The sequence below is a fragment of the Pleurodeles waltl genome, chromosome 1_2, assembly GCF_031143425.1.
Source record: "Pleurodeles waltl isolate 20211129_DDA chromosome 1_2, aPleWal1.hap1.20221129, whole genome shotgun sequence".
Classification (NCBI taxonomy): domain Eukaryota; kingdom Metazoa; phylum Chordata; class Amphibia; order Caudata; family Salamandridae; genus Pleurodeles; species Pleurodeles waltl.
This window is the reverse complement of record NC_090437.1, coordinates 167,448,545-167,475,133: the sequence shown is the minus strand read 5'-3', so window position 1 is coordinate 167,475,133 and position 26,589 is coordinate 167,448,545. Positions and strand designations below refer to the sequence as shown.

General features: G+C 44.7%; 1 protein-coding gene across 4 annotated transcripts in view; it reads left to right on the top strand.

Moving 5' to 3' along the window:
- The window catches only part of LOC138298708 (zinc finger protein 180-like), a 220,578-nt gene that overhangs the window by 125,030 nt on the left and 68,959 nt on the right, over positions 1 to 26,589 (top strand). For all 4 annotated transcript variants that reach the window (XM_069236895.1, XM_069236896.1, XM_069236898.1 and 1 more), the window contains 3 exons: positions 3,208 to 3,303; positions 4,835 to 4,945; positions 13,651 to 13,761. In XM_069236895.1, the coding sequence (XP_069092996.1) occupies positions 3,208 to 3,303; positions 4,835 to 4,945; positions 13,651 to 13,761 (318 nt within the window). The remainder of the gene's footprint in view (positions 1 to 3,207; positions 3,304 to 4,834; positions 4,946 to 13,650; positions 13,762 to 26,589) is intronic.

The window sequence follows — 26,589 nt, the reverse complement described above, 5'->3', positions numbered from 1 at the left end:
AAATAAAATCTTCCTTGGTCTCTGGTGGGCTTTCTGCCCCACTTGGGGGCAGATGGGCCTTCTAAAAATAGGCCGATGGCCAACAGTAATGTGCCCCCATGGGGAGCGACCCTTGCCCAAGGGGCTACCCCCCCAAACAAAACACACACCAATCCTTGGTGCCTAGTGGTTTCTGCCTCCCTTAGGGGCAGATTGGCTAACTAAAATAGGCCGATCTGCCCTGGGCAGAAATGGCCTAAATACAATTTGCCCCCAGGGGAGCGACCCTTGCCTAAGGGGTCGCTCTCCATACATAAAAACATAAAGTAAATAAAAAAATATATATATCTCTGGTATCTAGAGGTTTCTGGCCCCCCTGGGGGCAGATCGGCCTAATTACATTAGGCCGATCTGCATCCAGGAGTGGGCAGAAAAGGCCTAAAAATGTTTGGCCCCCTCTGGGGAGCAGCCCTTGCCCAAGGAGCGGCTCCCCTTATGCGTAAGCATTAAAAAAATCCCTGGTGTCTACTGGTTTCTGCCCCCCATCTTCCCCCCGGAGAGCGAGACCCTTTCCTAAGGGGTCGCTCCCCACATATAAAAAAATAAACAAAAAAATGTATCCCTGGTGTCTAGGGGTGGCCTAAACATAATTTGGCCCCCTGAGGAGAGGCCCTTGCCCAAGTGGCCGCTCCCCTTATGCATAAGTATTGATTAAAAAAAAAATAATAATCCCTGGTGTCTAGTGGTTTAATGGCCTCAAAATAATTTGGCAATTTGGCCCCCTGGGAGCGACCCTTGCCTAAGGGGTCGCTCCCCACACATACAAAAAATAAAAATAAACAAACAAAAATGTATCCCTGGTGTCTAGGGGTTTTCTGACCCCCCCCCCCCCCCGGGGCAGATCGGCCCCCTGGGGGGACAGCCATGGCCTAAAAATGATTTGCCCCCTGGGGAGAGTCCCTTCCCAAGGGGCCGCTCCCCTTATTGAAATATACAACAACAAAAAAATCCCTGGTGTCTAGTGGACATTTCTGCTGCCCGATTGCATCATGATCGGGCAGCAAAAATGCTTCGAGAGACATGAAAGGAAAGGTCCTTCCTTTCCTTTCATGTCTCTCCCGCCCCACCTTCCGGTCTGAAGAGAAATGCTTTTACATTTCTCTTCCGGGATCGCACTGGAAGCATGCTTCCAATGCGATACGAGGTGACCTCTGATGAGGTCGCGTCCTGACATCATCAGACCTCACTGGTGGGGTGGGGGGGGGGTTGGAGGTAGAATGGGAATCGATTCAAGTCCCCCCACACCCTCACCCCCGTGGGCCGGGTGTAGGACGAGGCAGTCTCATCCCAGGCACTCGGAAACCAGATTTTTGTTTTTTCGGATTTTGCATTCTCTGTATAACTTTTAAATTGAGAGACTTCATGGCTTTGACTCTGCATCGCCTATCTTTGAATTTGTAATAAAACCCTTTAACTTTTATTTGATCCAGAACTCAATTGTTGGGTGAGTCCATTTACTTCATGAATTCTATGATTGAATTTTTGATTTGGGTGCTTTGGGAGGTGCCTTCCAATAGGGACACGTTGTCTCATGAAACTGAAGTTTAACACAGTCTCCATTCCAGTGAAATGTGGGTATTCCGGTTGAGGTAAAGCTTTGGATGTCTAATGTTTTGGGAGTCACCTGTGCCCATACTTTATATCGAAGATTTTGACTTTCTTTCAGGACGTTGTTTGCCCTATTGCACCCATCAAAATAGGAGGAGAGACTCCATAGTTTGGACCCCAAAAGAGTGCTTAGCTTTTACTTCATTCGTACCAAAGACCATTGGGTGGACAATCAGACCTTTTTGGGGTTCTCCAAGGCAAAGAAAAGTAAAGCAGTGCAGAAATGTACTTTATCTTGATAAACACTCCTCTGCTTCAAGATGTGCTATGTGATGGCCTAAAGGCAGCTGCCAAATTGGTTGAGGGCCCATTCCACCAGAGCCAAGGCTGCTTCTACCACGAAGGAATGCCAATCCTGGATATTTGTCAAGATGTAATGTGGGCATCAGAGCATGTTTAATGATCACAAAGCACTTCTGCTTTAACAGCCAGGTACGATGGGAATGGCATTTTGACCATTTGGTCCTGCTAGACTTTTTGGTTTCACTCATTCCACAGACCCACCTCCAGGGAGGTGCTGCTTTGATATCTATCCCAAGTGTGAGGAATTTGCAGTTAAAAGTATGCATTAGAAGAACAAGGTATTTAACTGTGGTAACACTTTTTCTGGTGGATGGATACTCTATATAACTGCAGATTCTTATCTCCAATCCAGACTCGCAGTACTGTGGAATGGACTCTGTTTTTTATCTAAAAAGGCCCAAATTAGTGATCTGCACACTGGCACGTACAGTTCATTTTTTGTATTCTCTATAATTCCCTTTTGATAAGGAAATTTTGATTCACTTGTTTTGTTCAGGAAACAATGGATTATGATATTAGCTCTAATAAATTATGATAATTGATGGTGCACATTCAGTAATAGGTTAACTACAGGCTGCTACGTTGAGAAAAAATTGAAGTGAAATGATAGAGTTTTAACACAGGTTCTGTGTAGGGGCTGTGCAAAACCCAGGTAATTTGCTGTAGTGTAATTATGGGACGTTACCACAGAAGTATGCAGAATTACACGAATTGCATCTTGCACTCAACAAATTACCTGAATGGTTCGTTTGGGTACAAATTCAACTTGAAAACATAATTTTGAGTGATTTCCAGTTGCTCACGTTTAAAACACTGCTGGTTCCGTTTAGTTTTGTAGTTTTGTGCTCAGAAATTACCCGAAAGGTCCACTTGGGTAAAACATCTTCCTAAAATGCTGCTCGCATTGAAAAATTACCCTGAAGAGTGAATCTCATGTTAAAAAATTTCCCAAAATTAGATGGTGGTGTAATATCAGTAATATTGCATACATTTTGTTACACGAAATTACCAAAATTACATCAATTACACTGGCATTATTACAATTTTGCCTAAACTCAGTTCTCTGTTCAGTGCCCTGAGACATATAAGCAAGCTTCCTCTTTTGGTTTTTCTCCAGAACAAAATTGGTGCCAGGTCTTCAGGTAGGATTTACTGTTTGGAAATGTAAAACTCGGGAGGTAGATGGTGTTATTAAAAAAAAAAAAAGGAAAATTGGGTGCCTTGAATTCATAAATAATTTTTTCCTTTATGTGACAGGTGATGCTAATACCAATCCAGATGTGGTTTTCAGGGTAAGCGGAGATGAAAACCAATGTTTTAAGATTGCTTCGGACTCCAAAAGAAAAGAAACAGGTTATTGTGGAGACTTGGGAAAGGGGATGAGTTACATGTACACTTCTTCCTGCTTAATTAATTATATAGCCATCATTACTATATATGTTTAATGTGTATCATCTTCAGAAAATACTAGGCCATTATTATAGAAATATGAAATTGATGGGCTTTTAGCTAAGTTACCCTAGTAGTGTGCCATAACCCATTACTTAATGATATAGATTTGTAGGACTATGGGGCTCATTATGACCTCGGCGGTAGGTGATAATGTGGCGGTAGTACCGCCAACAGGTTGGCGGTACATACCGCCACATTACGACATTGGCAGGTTGGCTCCAGCAATTTACTGTTTCTACCTCCATGGCAGTAGCAGCCACTGGGCCGGAGATAACAATCTCCAGCCCAGCAGCCACTATTGTACCGCCGGCAGCATTTTGAGCCTGCCTACCACCATGGCCGTAGGCCCTAACAGTGACCGGGAATTCCTTCCCTGTCACTGGTAGGAGGCTCACCCACCCCCTCAAACACTCCCCAGAAGCCCCCACCCACCCTCCCTCCATCCACGCTCCCCCCTTCCAATCCCCTCCAATACATGCACACTTGCAGACACGCACCTCACATACACACTTACTCACACTGGCATACACACATTCATTCACACATGCATCCATTAATTCTCGCACACATCCGTACACACATTCATACTGACATGCATTCACATTTCCATTTGTACACGCATTCTCACACATGCATACACCCTCGCACACAACACTACACACACAGTCGCATTCACGCACGCACACACTCACACATACATGCACACAACCACACACAACACCCCCACCCCCTCCCTTGTCAAAAGCCCAACTTAGCTGCATTCATGGGGTTTTCGTCAAGAAACGGGACGGGGCGCTGCTACTGGCAGCAGCGCCTGCCAGCAGAACACCACCTGGCTGTAACATGTGTCATGATACGGCTGGTGGCGGTATACTGGTGTGGCGCTGCTGGTAGTATCAGTGCTACCTTACAACCATCCGCCAGGATGGCCACAGCCAGATTTCCGCCCTTCTTGTGGTGAAAACCCAGCTGTGGTCATAATTTGGCGAACGGATGGTAGCCGCGGTGACAGTCTTTTGCCGCAGCAGTAGGCGGCTTTTACCACCAATGTTAAAATGAGGGCCTATGTGTTTTTTCTAACCCATAAATAGTGTTCAGTCACAGCCTACCACTCAGATAGATTGAAGGGAGGACTGATTGCTTTAAAATCATTAACTAACCATAAAGCATAATAATGGAAAGAACAGAAAATGAGCTGGGAAAGATATGAGATTTTATTTCCATCTCCTCTGTTTTGTCTCAATAAGCTACACAAGTTGATAAAGAAAATTGTAAAAAAGTATATATGTAAAAAATATTCAGACCCTAAAAGTATTAAGCCCTCAGGACGTTGAATAGAAGATTGATGACATTCATGTTTAAAACATCTTGTAAATTACATTTGGTTAAAACAATGTTTAACAATGCTCTTTTCTGTGCTCTTGTTGAGCAGGGTTGTCAATTTTCAAATCCAGTGCTTCTCTGAGGAAGGAAGAAGGTTCTTTGTCACATGTGGTGGCTCATCTTGGTGCAGAAGAAGAATTTAGCACCAGCTCCTGTTTTGGTAATTGCACACGTTTCCGTTATTTCTTCAATGCTTGTATTGTCCACCCATTAACTGTCACTTGAGGAATGCCTCCATTCGTTGACAGCTGAAAACATACGTAATTGACTTTTTCTAGAAACATATCTTAATTATGCTTATTACAGCGCTGATAAAGCTGCTGCGCTCCTTGTATGTCACCCTGTGGATTTGACATGTTCTGGATACTATAGTATTGTACAGTTTGCTGCAGCGCTCTTTTGTTAACGTGCTAAACGAAGGATCCCACTGTTGACACAACTATGTTCTTTTATGAGTAGTTCCTAACAGAGCTCTCCAGTCACGCAGTATGCAACATTGTTTAGTTAAATGCATATATAGGTGATACGTGGTGACAAAGATTGGAACAAGACAAATCAATAAGTTACAAATGTTCAATGCATACAATGGATTAGTTACAAATGTACAGGCTTACAAGCGAAGGAAGTTGGGGAAGTGGGCAGCAGCTTAAGAGTGGAGGGGTCAGTAGTTGTACTTTTTGCTAATGGTAAAGTGATGGTGGAGTTAAAGAAAAGAAAGTAATAGTTAAAGAGAAGCGAAAGGTTAAAACGAGAAGTGACAGTCTTGGCCCTTCTTCTCATGGGAACAGTCCAGCCCGAATTGCCAGGCTAGGTCCTCCCTGGACCAGAAACCAGGATTTTGGTGCCGTTTTTCGGGTATCAACCCCTCATCAGCCAGGCTAGCTTAAATTCAGTGGCACTGTGAGCCTGGGACCCACATCTGTGCGTACCCGGTGCACGTAGGACGGAAAATGCATAATCCAGCGCTGTGATTGCTCCACATTTTTTTTAAATGGTTGAGTCATAAGTCCAGTTAAGGTTGCCCCCTGAAACAGGCTCCCGACTTTAAAATCTTGAAGGTGGAACCCTCCCACCCATCGCTAGGGGGCGCAGCCCAATCCACTGTTTTCTTGCCCACCATGCCACCCTAGTTTGGACCCAGTCATATGCAATTCAGTCTTGACTCTGCTCCCCATGGGAACAGTCTAGCCTGAACTGACAAGCCAGGTCCTCCCGGAACCGAGACACTATCTCTTCAAGCTCGACTGTTCCCATTTGGAGCAGGGTCAAGACTGATTTGCATATGGCTGGGGCAGGATGGTGGGCAAAAAAACAATGGATTGGGATGCAGCCTGATTGATTGCCAGTGGCTGAGATTAATTTATGGATTTAATTGATCGCCTTGTTGTTTTTGCATTTGCTGCCCTAGTATGCCCAGTCGTGGGTCCCAGGCTCACTGTGCCACTAGATTCGAGTTACCCTGGCTGATGAGGGGTAATACTGGATGTACTTAAATCTGGCATTCCACGAGGTGCGTGGAGTGTGTTCCAGTATCGAGCTCCAGTGTTTGTCCACAATTGGGAGTCCCATGTCTGTCGCCCATCGGTCTCGTAGGTCACCCAAGTTCCCCTTAGCTTGTTGTAGGAGGGCTCTCTACATCAGTGTGACGGCTTCGACCTTGTTGTGCTGCATATGATCTGCAAGGCTACCTGGGACAGTGGTTCACTTGCCCCATTGGGCTAGTTTGTCTGCATCGTGGTTCAGGCTGCCCTGTAAATTAGGAAATGGTGAGGAGGGGGTCTCAAAAGTATCAAATATATCCTGAAAGTCCAGAATATATCGTTTACAAAAAGGTCTTTCATTGTCCAAAGTCTGGCCCCATCCAAGTCCCACAACTCCTTCCAGTCTCCCCCAGGATGCAAAAAAGATAAGGCCGATAGTGGAAAGTCTTGTGCATAGGGAAGGTCAGAGATAAAAGTTCTTAATATCAGCGGTCGAGGTTGGTGGGCAGAAAAGCATTTAGAAGTTACGCCATGGAAAATAAAGGGTGACATCATAAATTCATAGGCAGGGAGTCAGGGCCACTGATCACCCACTAAGTGTACATAATTTCTTAATTGCTGTTTGTGAAGTATGTTTTAAAAGGATAGTTCGTTTCAGTTTTTTATGTATGATTATTCGATAAATGGTCTGTTAAACATGTTCATATTAAAACATTCACAAAAATAACTCAAGCTCCATATTAAGATCTCATTATTAGAAGCTTTTTTACAGATAATATACTGGCCCAAGTGAATCGCTAAGTCAACTGGAAACATTTCTACCAATAAAATCAATGCAGTTGGTCGAGTCAGAATTCCATACTTTAAGATTAAAAGTTTTACAAACATGTGACGCAAAGATAAGAACTATAAATATCGAGCAGCATATGGAAAATTGTACATTTGATATTAGGGGCATGGACAATTCCATTCCTAATATCTCAACCGTTAATCGGAGGTGACAGTCAAAAATAGGGGATTGACCACTAGCCTAACGTTTATGACCTCATTCAATGATCAGATTAATTGTTTATAAATTGTTTATATACGAAATAAACAACTTCACACAATACATTTTAGGAGCTCCTGAGTTGAAAGAATCCTAATGTTGTATCTCACTGTATACAGTATGCTGATTCACAGTTGATTTAGCCTACCATCTGTCAGAAGTTTGTACTACCTTCCAGCACCTTCCAGAATCATAGCATTTGGTAGAAGATTCAGTGTTTATTTCCAATGAGGCCTCAGGTTAGAATCCCGTGAAACTCAAGCATGACAATAATTCAGCACTAGAAAAGGCCATGGGATGTTTTTTATTCATAAAAGCTGCTGTCTACGATGCCACAAATATTTACCTCTTTAAACTGCCACAAGTTGCCACAGCCCTTGTTGATACTAATTAGAGACTTTCTAACAAATGGAAAGCCGAGATGAAAGTAAGGTCTGAATATTTATCAGAGTTTACTTACTCCACAGTATCGCTCGCAATTATGTCTTCCCCAAATGGCAGAACCTTTGTTTTCTCTAAGTTTACTGTTTAATGATTTTGATTACAGTAAAAATAGCATGTGATTAATTGCCTTTGGAGGTCTGTTGCAGTACAATCCACCAAAACCAGATCAGTAGCATAGAGCATGCACGGATCATGGACTATTTATATATATTTTTGGTGAAAATAGTTATATGGTAGATCTGCCAGATACAAACAAAATTAACGTGGGCAAGGGCTCAGCAATGTTTGAAGCGATTTCTGATCTCAGCCTTCTGCAATAGATGCCCTGACATTTTATAATCTGTTAATTTCTTCCAGAGTAATTCTTGGTGCACTATAATCAAAATTGCACATCTGAGAAGTGAATTTCATTTAAAGCTGGAAGGCAGCTGGGCCAAAGAACTATTATTTAGTTCAAATGAATCTGACGGTTTAGAGTCCACAGCTGATGGATATAAATTTAAATGTAATCTCCCCCACCTGACCATTATTAGTGACATTGGGAGCTGCATGAAACTTTTATCTAAATGCACTGCGGTATGTATCTGTATAACCAACAAGGGTAAAAAATAAGTTAAGGAATAGCAAATATTTGTTAAATGCAAAATGAAGCAGCTTTCAATTCATAATGTTGCACGTGCCTTCAAGTCAAATATAAAGCTGTCTTTGGGCAGAAATACTATAGTGAATAACATTACTGACACAATAGGATCCCCTATAATTGCAATGATTGAGGAGACTCAATACACTTTCTTTGATTACTTTTTCAGTGACCTTCAAGGCATAGGCCCTCATCACGACATCAGTGGTCTTTTCCAAAGACCGCCAAAGCCGCGGGTGCTGAAATACTGCCAGTGCTGGTGGTCTTAAGACCGCCCTAATATGACTGATTTCTGACTTCCACCCGAAATCGGGTGGTATTCCGAGACTAGTCATGCTGGCAATCGGCAGTGCAGAGGTGGTACCACCATGGTACTTCCACGCCAAAAAGAGACCGCACACCGTATTACAACCCATAATACGGTGTGGCGGTGTCCAGATGGCGAGGCGCTGCCGGCAGTGGAAGCGCCAGGACCCATCCCCTCCCGGATGACCTCCTTGGCAACCGAGGTAAGTGGATCGTCCGACAGGTGGGCTGGGGGGGTGGGTGAGTGAGCGCATGTGTGAATGCGGTGGAGTGTATGTGGGTGCGTGTCTGTGGGGGGGGTGAGTGAGTGTTTGTGGATGGGGTTGGGAGTGTTTGTGGATGGAGGTGAGTGCATTAGTTCGTGTGAGCAATTGAGTGTGTGAGTGCAATTGAGCAGATGGAAGAGGTGAGTGCATGTATGCGTGTCCATGTGCATGTAAGTGGACGGGGGTGCGTGTTTGTGTGAGTGAACGGGGAGGGGAGTGCATGTTTGTGTGAGTGGCCGGGGAGAGCGGGTGAGTGCATGTATGCGGTGCAAGGGGGAAGGGGGTCTGAATGTATGTATGCACTGAGGGAGGGGGGAGAAGGGGGTGAATGTATGTATGCGCTGGGGGTGAGGGGGAGTGAATGCATGAGTGCGGTTTTTGTGTATATATGTTAGTGTGAATAGGTGTGTATGTCGTGTTTGCGTGGCTGAGGGGGGGGTGTTTGTGTGTAGAAGTGTGTGAGTGCATGTGTGCAGGTATGTGGACGTGTGTGCGAGTGTATCCTGGCAACAGGAATACTTATTCCTGTCTCCAGGGTGCAAGACTGCCAGCTTTTTCTGGCAGTGCGACCGCCAGAAAAATGCTGGCGGTCTCCCGCCTCATGATACCACTAGCGGTATCATGCCATCTGCCGTGCTGGAGGTGCTCACCTCCAGCCCGGCAGAACACGCTAAGGTGGCGGGACGAAAGATATTTCCATAGCTTAGCTGGATCCCACAAATTCCAGAAAATAAAAATGTACGCACTCCCTCCTGTTCTTTTAACGGTGAGGTTGAGTCCGCCCAGGTGGCATTGTCCTACCTGGGTGGGGCTAGGTGGTCTAATGATGAAGCATGACACTATATAGTGTGTGAGACCACCTAGTCCGTAGAGGAAACACCCTCCCCATCACCACTTCACAGCTCTTACTCCCCATTCATACACCCAGTGAGGTCAAGGAGCTCCAGGAAAATCTCCTTAGGGTACAGCTCCTCATTATAAGTGAACCCCATACCTTTATGTGTTTTTTGGCTTTACATGTAGGGAGTTAGTATGGGTCGATTCCTTTAAATTTGTTTAGTTCCAATCTCCCTGACTCTCTATTTGTGTTATGATACGGTTATTTAAAACCATCACAATATACAGCAATGACTTAATATAACTTGTTCGCTTCATACAAGCATCTAACCTCTAAATGCCATGAACAAACGCTCAATCATAATAGAAGCCAGTGCACCTAGTAAAAACCATAATCCCATGCAGTACAAGATGCAATGTAATACACAAAAATAAATCCAACACACTTCCTCCTTGCGACCCAGAAATACCTAAGTTAAAATCAAACATCTATTAAAAAGCAGCTAAGACGGCTTACAGCAGACCACGCAGATACAAATAATTGGTTAGCACATCCTCAAATACCATACAATTGTGATGCTTACAGCAGAGCTAGAGGCCAGAATACAAATATTAAGAATCAATTAAAATAAAATTGCAAGTGCAACAACATGGCCCCTTTTAAATATAATATAATGGTCTACTTATTTATAGTAAACTGCCAACAAACGAAAACAAATCTGACCATGATTAAATTAAAAAGAGAGTAATGCAATATATGTTGAAAAAGATCTTTGTAGGAGGACCCATTGACGAGGACTCAGATTAAAAATTATAAATTCACTTACAGTCAAATAGAGATGCAACAGGCATTCCTTATACTTGTGTCATCTGAACCGCTTACTGATAACAAGGACTCAGATAAAAAATGTAAAATCAATCAGTCAAATAGCGATGCAACAGGCAGTCCTTATACTTGGGTTGTCTGAACCGTTTACAGATAACAAGCAAGTGTACTGAAGCAGACCCCGGCAATGTGAAATAGAAAATATGCCCAGTACAGTGGATACAAAAGGGGGCCCCCTACAATGACCCCTAAAGTCACTTTAGGAATCATACTGTGTAAAGTGCAAATGCAACGCATTAAATAAAACAAACCCCAGCTGCTTAAAATTGGAAAGGGGCAAGTAGGGTGGAATCCAGCGAACATTTCTGCAGCCAAACACATAACCAAGATACCGATTTAACATGAAGACCACATAGCATTCAGATACGATGTTGTGCATGAAGACCAATATAAGTTGTCTCTAGTAGTAACGTTTTTGAAATTATGCACCAGAGAGAAAAGGGATGACCAGCCGGCGTGGATCAACGATGAATTACCACTGCATGCCTGTCCTCCACATCTATTTACTATAGGTGGAAACTTAAAAAGAAGAAAGGAGTCCAAGAGTTCCCTATTTCAACAGCTGGCCCATAGTTGATTCAGTAGCTTCAGTGCCTCTCTAAGAAATTTCACACATCTGACAGATAGTTGCACATGCATGACACTCAAACATGCAGCAATGATCATCTTGCTGTGTGTTACGCCAAGTTTTCAAAATAATGGTTTCAAACTCTTTAACGCTGGGCACACGCATAACATGTACACCAAACTTTCTTTCTTGTAGTTACATAAACAGCAGTTCTGTTCCACTGACTCAGTTAATAGACCAAAATCGTAGCCTTTAAGTCGAATTAAGCCTCATCTCGGACTTGAAAGCTCTTTTTTACATGCCAGTTTCATAGGGCTGGCTAGATATGCTGCTCTCCCTCTGGCTTGGTATCAGGACTCGCATAAATGGGTATGGGCTTTACGTGAAAATTCTTTTTTATCCTCAATTAGATTGATTCTTCGCCGTTTTAACCAACAATTTTGCTGTGAGCTTCAGTGATAGTTTGTTTAAAGATGAATTGAGCCTTGAGAACTTAAAAGGCTTCTATCAAATAGAACTCCCACATGAAGTTTTTGTCTTGGATACCTTGACCAGTCAGTTCTTTAAGAGACCCTGAAAGGGTGGCCTTCAACTTCGCATAATATCCCAAGAACCGAGCTTTCAACATATTGATTTATTTTTCTCTATCTTTCGGAAACAATTTAAGAAAGTTTGATTGTGATTTTCTTTCAAGATCAAATCAATATTATTTTGATCTGTTGTCGCGGGGCCCCTAAAAGGAGTGGGGCCCATATGCCGGCACCTACTTTGTCTATTTGGTAATCTGGCACTGCAATGCCTTAATAAGATGTCAGTTAGTTTTCAGTTTGGCCAATTCAGTTCTTAATTGCCGTGTTTCAACTCCAGCCATGTTTAGGGTCCGGTAACAATAGGCTTGGGCGATGGGATTGTGCCAGAGCACACATACACACCCAAGGACATTCGGCCTACCACGGGTGACAAGATTTGTATACAGGTTATCAAATCTTCCAAAATCATTGGTGTGTGCCGAAAATTTGCATGCTGCACTCAGGGAGGTATGAAGACTTGCCGCTTCCTAACTGAGCAATAACTTCTGATTGGAGATTAAATTATATTACTTTTTTTTAATGCATACTTATTGCTTTCCTCAATAAGTTGTCGTCATTGTTCTCCAAATAAAGGATGTCTCAGGTGAAGATATTTTATGAAATGTCAGGGACTAGTGACACAAGTGTTTTGGCTATAACATTGCCTCGTTTTATGTCTTGAATTTTCTCAAGCTCTTCAGAATACAACCATTTTGTTTAAAAATAAATGGTGGTCTGTCGCTGCCATAAGAAATTCTTGTTCACCCTGGAAGTCACTGTGTCCCATCACCACATCCAGCATGCAGTATTATCTCATTGCCAGACGCACATGTATTGCCACAATTATTTAAAGGTAATCAAGGTTTAAAGAGCCAGAATGTCTTTCTGTGTTGTACCTCCTTCCCCTGCTGCGTGGCACTACACATTGGGCCTGTGATTTTTTGATTCCACAACAAAAGCATGTTTTTCTATCATGTCAGACAGTCTTGTAACCTTTCCATGGTTTTTGCTAGACTTGCATCAGCTTGAGGAGGATTAAATGCTGGGCCTATTACATGACCTCATTAAATTTACTAGGTCCTAGAGTGTTTAGAGGTAAGCCATTTGTATGTTATTTAAACATAATAGTAGTGCAAGGGGACCCACGGTGCCCCTAGAAAATAACTGACTTTTTGATGGTTAGACTTCAAGACCACGTGACATCACTCGTTACATCTAGGGCGAGATAAAGGAAAGAAGTTGTAAAAGTTGTCTTGGTTAACGATATTGCAATGTATTAGCTTAATATAATTAATTTAATATCTATGGGGCCGGTTTACAAAAGTAATCGCACTCATAGGTTTCACATTTCTGTCCAATTACCTTCATTTATGTGTGCAAATCCGTTTTCAAATGGAAAATCCCAGCAGTATGCTTGAATTTATGTGTGAAAAAATCTGCTCACATGGGCAGGTTTGTGGATACTCCAGGATTGGTAGCGAGTACAAAAAGGCAGTGAACACCAACAAACTTGTACATTTGTAGTTTATAGTACGTTTGCCATTGTAAAATTACTTTTATCAAAGGCATGAAAAAATGCCAAATTGATGGGGACATGGGGCGGGGTTTTTCATATGTACATTACATAACCAAAAATATTAACAATTGTGAGTACTCATACAGAAAAGTCAAATGTGTACTCAAAACGCGTGTAAGCCTCAGTGAGTGAGTTTTTGTGTGGTTGTATGTCTCGGGTTGTGAAATATATTGATGGTTTCCAATTCTATTGTAATGTTTGTACAGCTGCTTTGTGACATACACTTAAATTTTTACGTTACCAGGACTTTCAAATGTCAAAAGAGACATTTGTTTACAGAATGACGTACCAGTGATGGGTTTGGTGGATGAACCCAGTGCAGAAGGGGGAGAACATTGCTGTCCTCCAAACTCAGGTGAGTTTACGAAAGCTCAGTTTGTTATTTGTTTGTATACTACAGCGGGAGTCCCGGCAGCTTGAGGTTCCAAAATTTTAAATAATGCCTGAAGTTTATTCACATTACACAAAATGTTCAGTTATTGAAAGATCTTGGGAGCCAGAACCATTTTGATATGTTTTAGGAGATGTAATGGTCATGATCAACATTTATGAAACCCAGTGGAAGATGTATATCTGAAACAGTGAACCGAAGGTGATGTGATTGAGAACATCACCATTAGCCTCTGAAGACACAGGTCCTAATTTAGAGTTGGGTGGATGCGATACTAACATGGCTGATATCTTGTCCGCCGTATTACAAGTGCATTATAGCCTGAGACAATTGTATGGTGGCGGATGGGATAACTGCCACATTTTGACAGAGTAGGCCCTCTGTCAATATCTAAATAAATAAGGCACGTAGATCTTTACAGTGCTACTACTAGCCCTGATAATGTTGTTCAAATGTGAATTTACCTTGAAAAACTAAAGACAAGAGGTGTTTGGCAAAACAGGAACAGTTTGTTTAATTAAACATTACAGCCGGGAGAAAAGTAACAGAAATGGGGTCTGAGGATTGTCTCAAGGTAAAATTGATCTGAGTGGTGTCTTATACATTTCTCTGAGTACCATAAAACAATTTAAACATTTGTTTATGTTCAAGAATGAGAGCAGTTGTCCTGGAGTCATTAATAAGGTCCTGAAAACGAATGCAAGTGGGCCGCAACCTTGTGTGGACACAATGAGGGTCAATGGGTAAAGTGTCCAGATGTCCGACATGAGGGGTGCATGATCACTGCGTGTTACTGTGCGTGCTATGTTCTGATTGGCTTAGTGTTCCTAACAACAGGTGGCATCTGACTTTATGGTGTTTTGGGAATGTGAGCACCCCTATGGCCAGATGTGCTTTATTGGGGCCAATCTCCTGGGACCATTGTGGTGTTGCTGTACCGGTCTGTGGGACTGACCTGAGTTTTTTGTTCATGTCTTTTTATGCTGGCTACTCCAGCTTCTTGCTGCCTCATCAGTGACCTGTCAATCAGTAACTTCAGCCCTAGGTCTCAGAGCGTTTCTGACCACATACCTTTGAGTCTGGGTTGATAGTGAGTTCAGGTCTGGTGAATTTGACAATAGTGATGCAATTTCACTTTTATATGTGAACATATCATGGAGCACATCGATTTTTTCCCAATATTAACATAACCCATGTTTCATGACAGTCACAGTATTGAGGGTTTGTTGTTCTACTGCCCTAGTTATTTGTGTTCTACCCAGTTTGAGGACTGCGTTTTTACAGCAGGAAACCCCTACTTGCACGAAACCATACAAAAACAATAATATGAATACGGGCAACAATGACATGCGCAGACCGGTCAGCCAGCGGGGGAGCCAGAAGAACCAGTTTGTGAACCACTCCAGCTCAGAGGCACCTCCCCGTGTAGCAAACTTTCTATATTGCCAGTAAGTATCTGTCAGCGTGAAGGTGCCCCCTGCATGTTTGGAATGTGCAGGATTGGGCCCCAGTTTTCATTTGTTCCCAGCAGAATTGTTCCTATACCTCTGAAACACAAGTAATACATGTGTCATTGAGTTGGATGGCCCTACACTGGACACTGGAACTCTACGTCTGAGGTCCATTTGTTATTCAAGAGGACAGCCCCAGATATGGTAAGGGCCACCCTGGGACCACAGATGGAAGCAGGAGTGAACATGCTCAAGCAGTGGTTTGGTGGTTTTGCTACCTCTAAGAAATTATTTTCTGGAAAGCCTTGGGGCCAAACAGTATCCTCCCTTATAGTGCCCCTCCTGCACATTCAGTCTAGCTCAATTTGAATGTCACCAGTCTCGGAGAAAAGCTACAGTGGTATGGGATTGGTCTTGTATCTGGTCAGATTCACTACTGTTTTATGTGGTTCTGCTCTGTTGGGATGTATTTTGGCCTTAATCCTACATAGATCTAGGCAGTGCTTGAAATGGAAAAAATAAAGTGCAGGTACTCTGTGCCAGTGTACCTGCTTGATTCTGAGAAGTGCCAGTACTCTCCAATTAAAAGTATTACAGTTTTCTTGAGATGTGCCAGTACTCCTTCTCTCAAAATAAAAAAAGTGCCAGTACTCAGTACCAGACAGTAGCGGCCCATTTAAAGCACTGGAGATAGGTGGAGAAGGCATTTTGCTTTTCATGGACCACCTCTTGGGACAAGTGAAGCCTGTGTGTGCCTACTGCGTGCTATCGGCGAATTGATGTAACATGGCCCAGCTGATGTCTTGAAACCCACAGCGGTCATGTTCTATACCACGTGTTGCGTAAGAGGGCGCTGTGTGGCCCATGTGGAATGCTAGTGTAGGATGCATTGTAATTATCGGTGACATGGGAGAGGTCCCTACACAAGCACTGTGACTGTTTTTGGATGAACTCCATTTGACTAGGCAGTTCTTTGCAATAAATGGATGTGGCAGCACCCATATTAAACAATATGTGCAATAATACATAACTTTTTGAACATTGCAGTTCTTGAGATTAATCCAGGGGAGATGTCTGCCGTCCTATAGGGATTTTTTTATTTTTTATTTTATTTTATTATAGTTTTGACAGTTTGAAAAACGTTCTCAGCAGTTCGTAGTTCTTGATCCTATTCGGAGTGCTGATGTGGCTGCTGAAAAAGTGATAGTCTGCTGGAAAGGTGGTGCATTTGGAGGCTTGGTTGCAGATCTGTTGGATAAGAGCTAGGTTTGGTTTGTTATTTAAAAAAACATTGCATCCTTGCATGTGTCGTCGCCAATTATTTCTGAGTGGTTCCTGTTTTTCTTTGGGGTGTGTTTCTTCCACACTTAACTTGTGTAACTTTAGTGAGGCACCAGTGGGTAGCTCCACTCAGGGTATCTATTTTGAAAAAGTGAGTTATTGTTAATGGGCGAATTAATTTTATGGGTTGTTGGGCCTCCCCCTCTCCGTGCCTTATTAGGTGTACGTAGGTAAAATATTTTTACCAGGTGATCTCATGAGCATGTGGGTGCTTTCAGTTATTAACTAGTCCTCTGTGGGCGTCACCAGCCCTTCAGTACCCTATCCCTCCTAGTGTGTGCATGGGAGTGTCATTGGTGTGGCCGGTGTCCTTCAACCTACACGTGCACTATGGGATGTATAAAGGGGAGGTGTGTCGTAACCAAACATTGTTTGGTGATCGCAGCATGCCCCGAGGTCACATGTATACCCGTCTAGTCTCGGCATGCAACATGCAACGTGACCCTCGCTAGTGGCGCCAGGTGTCTTGACTGTGCCTTTTTTCTAGAGACTTATTTTGGGCTAGCTTTGGGCTTCTTATTTATTGGTCTTTGGTTGCTTCTCTAGGTCTTTTCGTGATCTGTTATCTGAATCGTCATGAACCGGAGGGAGCCAGAGAGTTGTTCTGCTGCCCCTATGGGCCTCGATCTTGCGGTGTTCAACATTGAGACTATTGCTTCCTCCAGACGGTGTGTGTGTAAGGTCTTGTGTGTTGGCTGATTGTTAGGCCTGATATGGGGTGAGCATATCTCTGCGTTCTGTTGTGTTTGGAGCAGTGGTGGATCTTTTCGGATGTCCTTTTCCCTGACACCCCTCCTCTCCCTTGGACCACATCTTTCCCAGGATATTGTGGCATGCAGCTCCCTGCTGTGGCCAGGAACTTCTACCCAATGACATACATCTTTCTTTATATTGGAGGGGCATGACCCAGCGAGCATCTTAGGTTATTTGGAAAACTCTGAAAACTCTGAGAGAAAGCAGGATGCTAAATATCACTACACAGAGAGACGGTGCAAGACCAAGAACTCGACTTTTGCTTGAATGATGGTAATGGATTGGGATGGCTGGTTGTTCTGGTGAAACCCCTCTACTGACTCAGCATCATGCAGTGCTTCTCAGTCTGTCGGATTTCATGTGTGAGCTATGGAGGTTATGTGGTCTTCACTATCCCAAGTGTACGGGAAACCTCACTCTCGACACTGGAGGATGGCTTCATTTTGGAACTAAGAAGGGGGCCTTCATTTGGTTGGAGGCCACTAGCTTTCTGGGGGCACTGTTGGGACCACACGTCAAGAAGGAATTTTGGTCTCTGGCTGGGTGCCCAAGAATGGGGACCTTTTGACTTGGTCATTGGAACCTGTCCCAATTGACTTGTGGGTGCATGGATTTGAGTGCCTGCTATTTATTTAAACAATGTTCAGAAGACAAGTGGACCTTACAAACGCAGACAATTGTGTGCGGCCACATGAACTATTTGGAAGATATCCTGGAGCCCCAATGCCGGTGGCATCCACCTCCGACTCAGTGACCTTGATAGGAATGCCAGTTGTTCCACACCTTTTCCCGTTTCTTTATACATCCCCGACTTTTATGGACAGCCTGCTCAGCTAGGAGGCATCAATCAAGATCCTCCTCCCAGTCTTCTACTTGTGGCGGGCTCTCTGCACCTCAGGCTCATGCAATGTTTTGCTTGGTGAACTCCATAGCAATCATTAATCATAACTTTTGATAACGAGTCCAAGAAGCGCCCCCCGTTAATGTCAGTATAAACCAACATGCGTCTAGGGGGACCTCTGGCTCAAGCACCTGGGTCATTGTCTGAACCACCTTTGACTCTTGGTGCATTCCCAATGTATGTGGAAGAAGGTACCCTCCTGCCCAAAACTCCTGAGACACAGCGCTGTGAGTTGGCTTTCCCAATTTTGTACAGTAACACTCTGGTGCAGGAAAACCTGTGCAGTATGTGTAGTTGGATCAGCTGAAAGTGGGCTCGGATCGCTACCTCCCGAGGACTTTGCAGGGCCTCAGCCCAGGCCTCCACCTCAAGGGATCCCAAATCTCTCTCCCATGCTATTTTTAATTTCTGAGTGGGACCCAGGAGTTGTTCATGATCTGTGACTAGATCTTGAAGATTGCTTTTACCACTATGGGATCTAGCAACAGGTGATCCTCAAACGGTGCCGCCTCCAGCAGCTGCTCCCTTGTCACTGTGTGTGCCCTGAGGGCATGACCAATGACCGAGTCGAATGTACCTGTATCTTTCGGACTCCGCCATGTCGTATTCCTGACATAAGTCTTCAAACACAATAAATGTGTGCTCTCTCCTTATGTCACCCAAGTGTTCAATTCCTATCGGGGCCCATTTTGAGAATCCCTCCAGGAGCCCACCTCTCGAAGGAGGTCACTATCCCATAATGGGAAATGGTCAGTTCGTTTAACCCCCACCCACCCCCAAAAAGGCAGTGCCTTCTCTCCAGGTCCTAACTACAACTTGAGTGTGTGTTGGAAGCGTCCACTCCATCTCTCATCTGTAGAGGGCCCCAAGTAGGCCCTTCTGTCCCATTGCTTCCTTATCCACATGGTAGGCCGGTTCAGGTAGATCTCAAACATCCAGTCATTGACTACCACCAGTTGTGTGGCCCAGTAATATTTACGTATGTCAAAAACTGCAAGGCCACAGTTGTACACTCCTCGCTGGAGTTTCCGTAGCTCCATTAAGACACTTTAATCTCATGATCAATTTTGAAAACAAATTCAGGGGGGCTCTTGAAGGGGGATATTCTGAAGAATATATATGAGATGTGGAATTGTCATTTTAAATAACGCCACTCTTCCCATCAGGGTCAGTGTTCGATGTCTCCAATGTCCCACATCAGCCCTGAGTATGTCCAGTTGGGGAAATAGGTTTTTGTGCAGAAAGACGTTTGGATCTCAAATTATATATACTCCGAGGTAACGGAATCCTTCCAGGTCTATCAGTGCTGCACATCTAGAGGGAAGAGCGAGTGTTTTCCCACACAAGGAGAAAATCAGGGATTTCGTCCAATTTATACGGTAACCTGAGTGGTTCCCAACTATATTAAAAGATTTTGAGAATTCTGCCTATGGACAGGGTTGACTGAGGGCATACAGCAGAACATCATCCACATATAGGGAGATACATTCCCCCTAGCCTCCTATGCCTTGTGTGCCCTGTATGAATGGGTTCTGTCGGACCAAAGCTGCAAGTGGCTCCATTGCCAGCGCAAAAATAATCGGGAAAAGGCGCAGCCCTGTCTCGTCCCCCTCTTCAAGGCAAATATCCCAGACACCGCTCCATTGACTTTCACCCTTGCCAGAGGTTCTTGATACAGCAGTCTCACCCACCCACAGAATATGGGGCCAAAACCCATCATCATTAGGGTCGCAAACATGTAATTCTTTTCAATGCTCTCGAACAGCAACCTGGTGTTGAGGGCTATAAGTGCCACTTGTGCAGCTTGTCTAGGCTCAGTCATGTGGAGTACCCCATACAGCGTAAGTTGAGTCTTGTGCTCCTGTGCATGCTGAAGGCCGACTGATCTGGATGGACCAGTGAGGCTATGATTCTGTGCCGCCTGGTTGCAAGGGCCTTCTCTAAGAATTTCGTTTCAACATTCAGTAGAGATATGGGTCTGTAGGATTCACACTCATTTAGTGGTTTGTCTTGTTTTGGAATGACCAGAATCGTAGCTGTCCTCTGGTCTGGCGGGAGACCTCCCTCAGTCAGCGCCGCTGAGAACATTGCAAGCATGTTATCTGCAACTCTGTCCACCATACCCTTATACATCTCTGTTGGTAGGCCATTGGGACCCATGCCTTCCCGGATTGGAGACTACAAATGGCTGCCACCAATTCAGCCGGGGTTAAGCCATCCTCAAGTCCGCCCCGATCTTTGTCCCCTAGTGTCAGGCGGTCTATGTCCTTCAAGAAGTCATCACAGTCCGCTGCAGACATTTGGGTCTAAGAAGCATAAAGCTGTTCATAATATGCAGCGAAAGGCTCCGCTATTTCTGTGCTAGTGTGCTGGGGTAGACCTTCCCGATCTAATATATCTAAGACCCAGTTGCGTTTGCTGTCCCTAGTCTACAGCCACACTAACAGTTTGTTGGCTTTGTCCCCCATGTCATACAGTAGGCATTTTGTTGCTATCGCATGTTTAGTGGCTCAATCTTCAGCACTGTCACAGAGTTCTTGTTGCTTAAGTCGGAGTTGGTGGCAAGCTCAGATCTCCCCTCCGTGAGAGCCTGTAGTTCGAGGGATGCAATGTCTCACTCTAGGTTGATATATTGAAGTTTAATCTCTTTCATCCTCCCCCCTGTGAAGGTCTGTGCCTGTCTCCGCATGACTGATTTAAAGGCCTCCCAGAGAGTGCAGTCAGAGTCTACTATTCACTTGTTATCCATAAAGTGTTGTTCTGCTCCCTGACTAAGTTTCTTTCACTTCCCTGTCCCGCAAGTGCCATGGGTCGATCAAAGGCAGTAGGTTCTGCACTCTGGTTGGACTGTTTAGTAGTACTGCCACTGGCGAATGGTCTGAAATACCCCGGGATTTTACACAGTGCATTCTGAAACTTGCTAACATGCGTATTTTGGAAGGTAGTCAATGCGTGAGAAGCTGTTGTGGGGTGCCAAGTAATATGTGTATTGTATCTGAGAGGGATTGTGGACACGCCATATGTCAGATAGGCCGCGGCCATCCATAAAGGACTGTAGGGGTCAGGGCCTGGCTGCTGGCCAGCCCTGCTCACTCTGTCCATTTGAGGGTCCCCCACCCCGTTCATGTCCTCCCAATCCCCCCCCTTCCAATATTAGGAAACCCATTAGAAAATCTAGGAGCAAGGAAATAATGTCTGGGAAGGTATTCATATGGTATGGAGTCCTGGAGGCATGTAGACTGAGCAAAGGTTTAAGGTAAGGCCCTCCCAGTGGCCAGTTACTGCCGCATAGCGACCAAGTGGTTCGGCCCAAGTATGTTTCAGGATAAAGGGTATCGATATCTTAATGAGTATGCCTGTTCCCCTGGAGTCTGTTGTGCATCCAGCATGTGCTACTAAGGGGTAGTCGAACCTATCCAGTGTTGTACATTGGTTACCCCTGAAGGTGCGTTTCCTGTAATAGGTCTAGGTCTGGGCTCTGACTTTGTTGGTACTTAAGGACCATAGTGCATTTAATTTTGCTGCCCAGTCCGTTAACATTCCAGGTCAAAATATTCATGTACCGTTGCTTATGTAGTACCATAGATAAATCAAGAAGGTGTGTGTGCTGTGTTCCTAGACCAATCTCTTTGATAACTCTGCCATTAAGCAAACATGTTTAAAACAAAATACAATACAATACCAAATTTGACTTCCCAACAGTTGAACTCCCCCCTCCTTGCTTCCCTGTACCATGGGCCTACAACTACCCACCACCCCAATTTGCAAAGTGCCTGTCGCCCCAATAATTAATTAACTATGGAGGGTAGGCTAAAGCGCCTCACCAACAGTAGTATGATAGGTGGTCAGATCTTTTCATCCCTTCATGCAAATGACAATCGGTCACCTTTTATCCAGCCATCTCAGGACTCTGGTTCCTAATGGGAGGAAACAGTGCTTTGCCCCAGCTCCTGGCCCTCCCCCACCCTCAGGGCCACAATCTACTGCGACTCACAGTTTCATTCAGAGTCTGACAAGCTTTCCCCTATATACATTACCAGACAGTCTGCGTGTATGTTGTCGGAGCTTTTGGGCACATCACGTGCCAGATGGGGTAACCTGTTGATCCGGGACCTCTGGGGATGCCGAGCAGCCCCCCTTCAGGGTCTGTGTCCCTTTTGTGCGGTCTCCGGTCCCAGTCCACCCCTTCATGGCCCACCACCTGCCGTCCTTCAATTCAGTCCCATGCTTCTTCCGACATGTCAAACTGCTACGATTTACTGTCTGCTAGCTATTTTAACCTGGCCAGGTAGAGTATCATATACTTCTTAACTTAGCTTTCTTAACCTTGTTGAAGTTTAGTCACTGTTATTGAACCTGTAGAGTAAAATCCGCGAAGAGACGGATGGTGGCATTTTCAAAGTGGATGTCCCCAGAAGAGCGGGCCGCCTGAAGGAGTGCATCTCTATCCCTATACTTGAATAATCTGACCACTGTCATCTGTGATGGTGTGCCCAGTCTCGGGCGGGGGGCCGGCACCCTGTGTGCTCTTTCTATTAAGAAGTATTTAAAAAGTATTTTTGGGTGAAGAGTGTTCAGTATAAGGTCCTCATAAAAAGTTCAGCACTTGGGCCCCCCGCCTGTCGGGGACCCCAACCACTCTGATGTTACGTCTGGCTCTGGTTCTTGGTCCTCTAGCTTGGTAGCTATAGTTACATTCTGCTTTGTTAGGAATTGGACCTGCTCTTCGTGTCCTTTGGTAGTGGCTTACAGCCCAGTAATGTGGGTTTCCTCAATGTTGACCTTGTCCGTCATTTTTGGAAGGTCCACCTGCAAGAGGTTGACGTCTGTTGTAATGCGTCTAGCTTAGGCTCCAAGGTGCCACAGAGATCTTGTATGCCGATCATAATTTTTGCGCAGAGAAGGATCCTTCGTGTGCGGGGGCTTCCGCAGCTCCATCTACCACCCCACCAGCAACCGCCATGACCTCAGTGTACTCAAGATTATTTCATTGTGCAGATTTAGGACCGCAATTTCTCAACATGATCCTGTGCTCTAATATTGGGCTGTCTCTTGTGGTCCAGGGTCCGCCGTCACCGTATCATGTCTGGGCATACCCTTCCCACTTAGGGCGACCAAAGCAAAAGAAGCATTTGCAATGCAATGGGTCTTGTGTTTGCTCGAGTTAGAGCTATTAGCATTGTAAACTCCTAAGTGGACTTTCCTTGCCACTTAAACTGAAAATGAAAAGTAAAACAGTTGACATAAGCGAGCCTATTCAAAGCGCCATGGCCGCCATGAGCATGAGCGTGATGGAGAGACACAAAAAGAAATAGAAGTTCACTCACAGTCAAATGTATCGGCAATCGTGCAATTATCCATGTAACAGGGGCAGTCTGCAAGGCGTTAACAAAACCACCCCAAGAAGGGACAAACGTAAACCATTTACTAAGGATAACAAAGTATTTTTGAAAGGCAAGCCCACTAGCAAGTAAAAGTGATGGGCGTGTGGTTAAAAGCTGACAGTGCTTACTGCAGGTCAAAGGGCTTGCGCTCTCGACCTACTGAACAGATGATGGATGGAATGCTGCATTGTTCACAAAGATCGGGGTTAAATCCATTGTTTTTTGGTCCACCACACCACCCCAGTTCGAACCCAGCCATATGCAAATCAGTCTTGATCCTGTTCCCCATGGGAACAGTCCAGAAACAAGTATCCTGGATCTGATTTCGGGGTATCACCCCTCATCAGCCAGGCTAGCTTGAATCCAGTGGTGCAGCGAGCATGGGACCCATGTCTAGGCATACCCTTCCTACTTAGGGCGACAATAGCAAAAACAACAGATGATGGATGGAATGCTGAACAATGCAAACATTCACCCCCAGTCACAAAGATCTGGGTTTACTCCATCGTTTTCTGGCCCACCACAAACCCCAGTTTGGACCTAGCCATATTCAAATCAGTCTTGACCCTGTTCCCCATGGGAACAGTCCATAAACAAGTATCATGGGACTGGTTTTGGGGTATCACCCGTCATTAGCCAGGCTAGCATGAATCCAGTGACGCAGCGAGCATTGGACCCATGTCTGGGCATACCCTTCCAAATTAGTGCGACAAAAACAAAAATAACAGATGATGGCGGGAATGCTGTACAATGCAAACATTCACCCCCAGTCCCAAAGATCTGGATTTAATCCATAGTTTTTTTGCCCACCATGCCACCCCAGTTCGGACCCAGCCATATGCAAATCAGTCTTTACACTGTTACCCATGGGAACAGTCCAGCCTGAACTGCCAAGCCAGGTCCTCCCTGTACCGGAAACAAGCATCCTTGGTCCGTTTTTGGAGTATCACCCCTTATCGGCCAGGCTAGCTTGAATCCAGTAGCGCAGTGAGCACGGTACCCACATCTGTACATATGCGACAAAAGCAAAAAGAACATGATGGATGGAATGCTGAACAATGCAGACATTCACCCGCAGTCACAAAGATCTGGGTTTAATCCATTGTTGTTTTGCCCCCCACACCACCCCAGTTCGGACCCAGCCATATGCAAATCAGTCTTGACCCTGTACCCCATGGGAACAGTCCAGGCCAAACTGCCAAGCCAGGTCCTCCCTGGACCAGAAACAAGCATTCAGGACCAGTTTCGGGGTATCGCACCTCACCAGCCAAGTTAGCTTGAATCCAGTGGCACAGTGAGCACAGGACCCATGTCTGGGCACACCCTTCCCACTTAGGGGCACAAATGCAAAAAGAACTGATGATGGATGGAATTCTGAACAATGCAAACATTCACCCCCAGTCAAAAAGATCTAGGTTTAATCCATTGTTATTTTGCCCATCACACCACCGCAGTTCAGTCCCAGCTGTATGCAAATCAGTCTTGACCCTGTTCCCAGGGAAAGACTGATTTGCATATGGCTAGGTCCAAACTGGGGTGGCACGGTGAGCAAAAGAACGATAGATTTAACCCAGATTGGTGACTGGGGTGAGTGTTTGAAAAGTTTCACCACTCCGTCCATCATCTTGTTGTATTATTAATTCAACTTCATGAAATTTGGCATCAAATAGCAAACTTTTTCTTTGGTATTAAATAGCTATTGTAAGAAATAGCAATGCCTTCATATAGCAGACTGAGTCATCGACAAAACTCAATACCCAAGACAAAATACAGTTACATTAATTTACTAGCACCACAACATCAGAGATACATCAGTTTTGAACTAGAACACAGAAAAACTGAAAAAAAATGATGATTTTGTCAAAAATGCCTTAGCCTGCTCCTAGCGCATGCTATCCTGAGACCAGATGATCCTCTGCACGGTACACGGACTAAATGAGCATGATAGTCTGGCAGTATCTGCTCTGGGACAAAGATAATAACAATTTATGTGGAGAAAAAGGGATACCTCTGGAACCATAAGTCTTTCCTGGCGAAACACTAGCTACATCTAATCTCTCTGATCCAAATCTTTTTTCTTCCCTACCGAATTGAATCACACCCTATGTCACAACCAGGGGTTATGAGTATCTTCAGGATCACACACAGAGTTCCAAGCAAACAACACTATTTACTACTTTCAGATGCCAACAGTGTTAAGAAACTCGTGGCACTGAGAAAACCCTTGTAGACTAAAAAAGCAAGATTGAGGTGCCGGCTCTATATCGCACCCAGGGCCAATACATACCATCTGTGTCACGCCCAGCGGTCCAAGCGGTGAGGCCTCAACCCTGTATCACACCCAGGGGACAAGAGTACCATCTGTGTCACGCTCAGGGGTCCAAGTGATAGACACCTCTCAAAATTGAGGTACCAGCCCTATATCACACACAGTGCCTATGGATACCATCTGTGTCATACCCAGCAGTCCAAGTGACAGACATCTCTCAAAATTGAGGTGCTGGCCCTATATCGCACCCAGGACCTATGTGTACCATGTGCGTCATGCCCAGCGGTCCAAGCGGTGACCCTGTGTCACACCCAGGATACAAGCGTACCTTCTGTGTCACGCCCAACAGTTCAAGCAAAAAACAGCTCTTACTCATTGAGATGCTGGCCCTATATCACACCTAGGGCCCAAGCGTGCCATCTGTGTCATGCCCAGCGGTTTAAGCAAAAAACAACATTCACCTTTCCTAGCCTGCTGACTATTGAAAAAAGAAAGGTGACCTCAGCTGGAATGCTTCTGAGACCATCCTGCGACTACTCAGTTCAGGCAGATAAATAGGTAACATGCCAGATTTCTGTCAGTGGTAGGATGCTCAGTCTAAATTGTTGCACTTCTTCCTAGTTTGCCATATGCCAAATGCTGTGACTAGGGCCCTGATGTAGTCTCTTACCCTTCTGATAGCAGCTTCAGGAC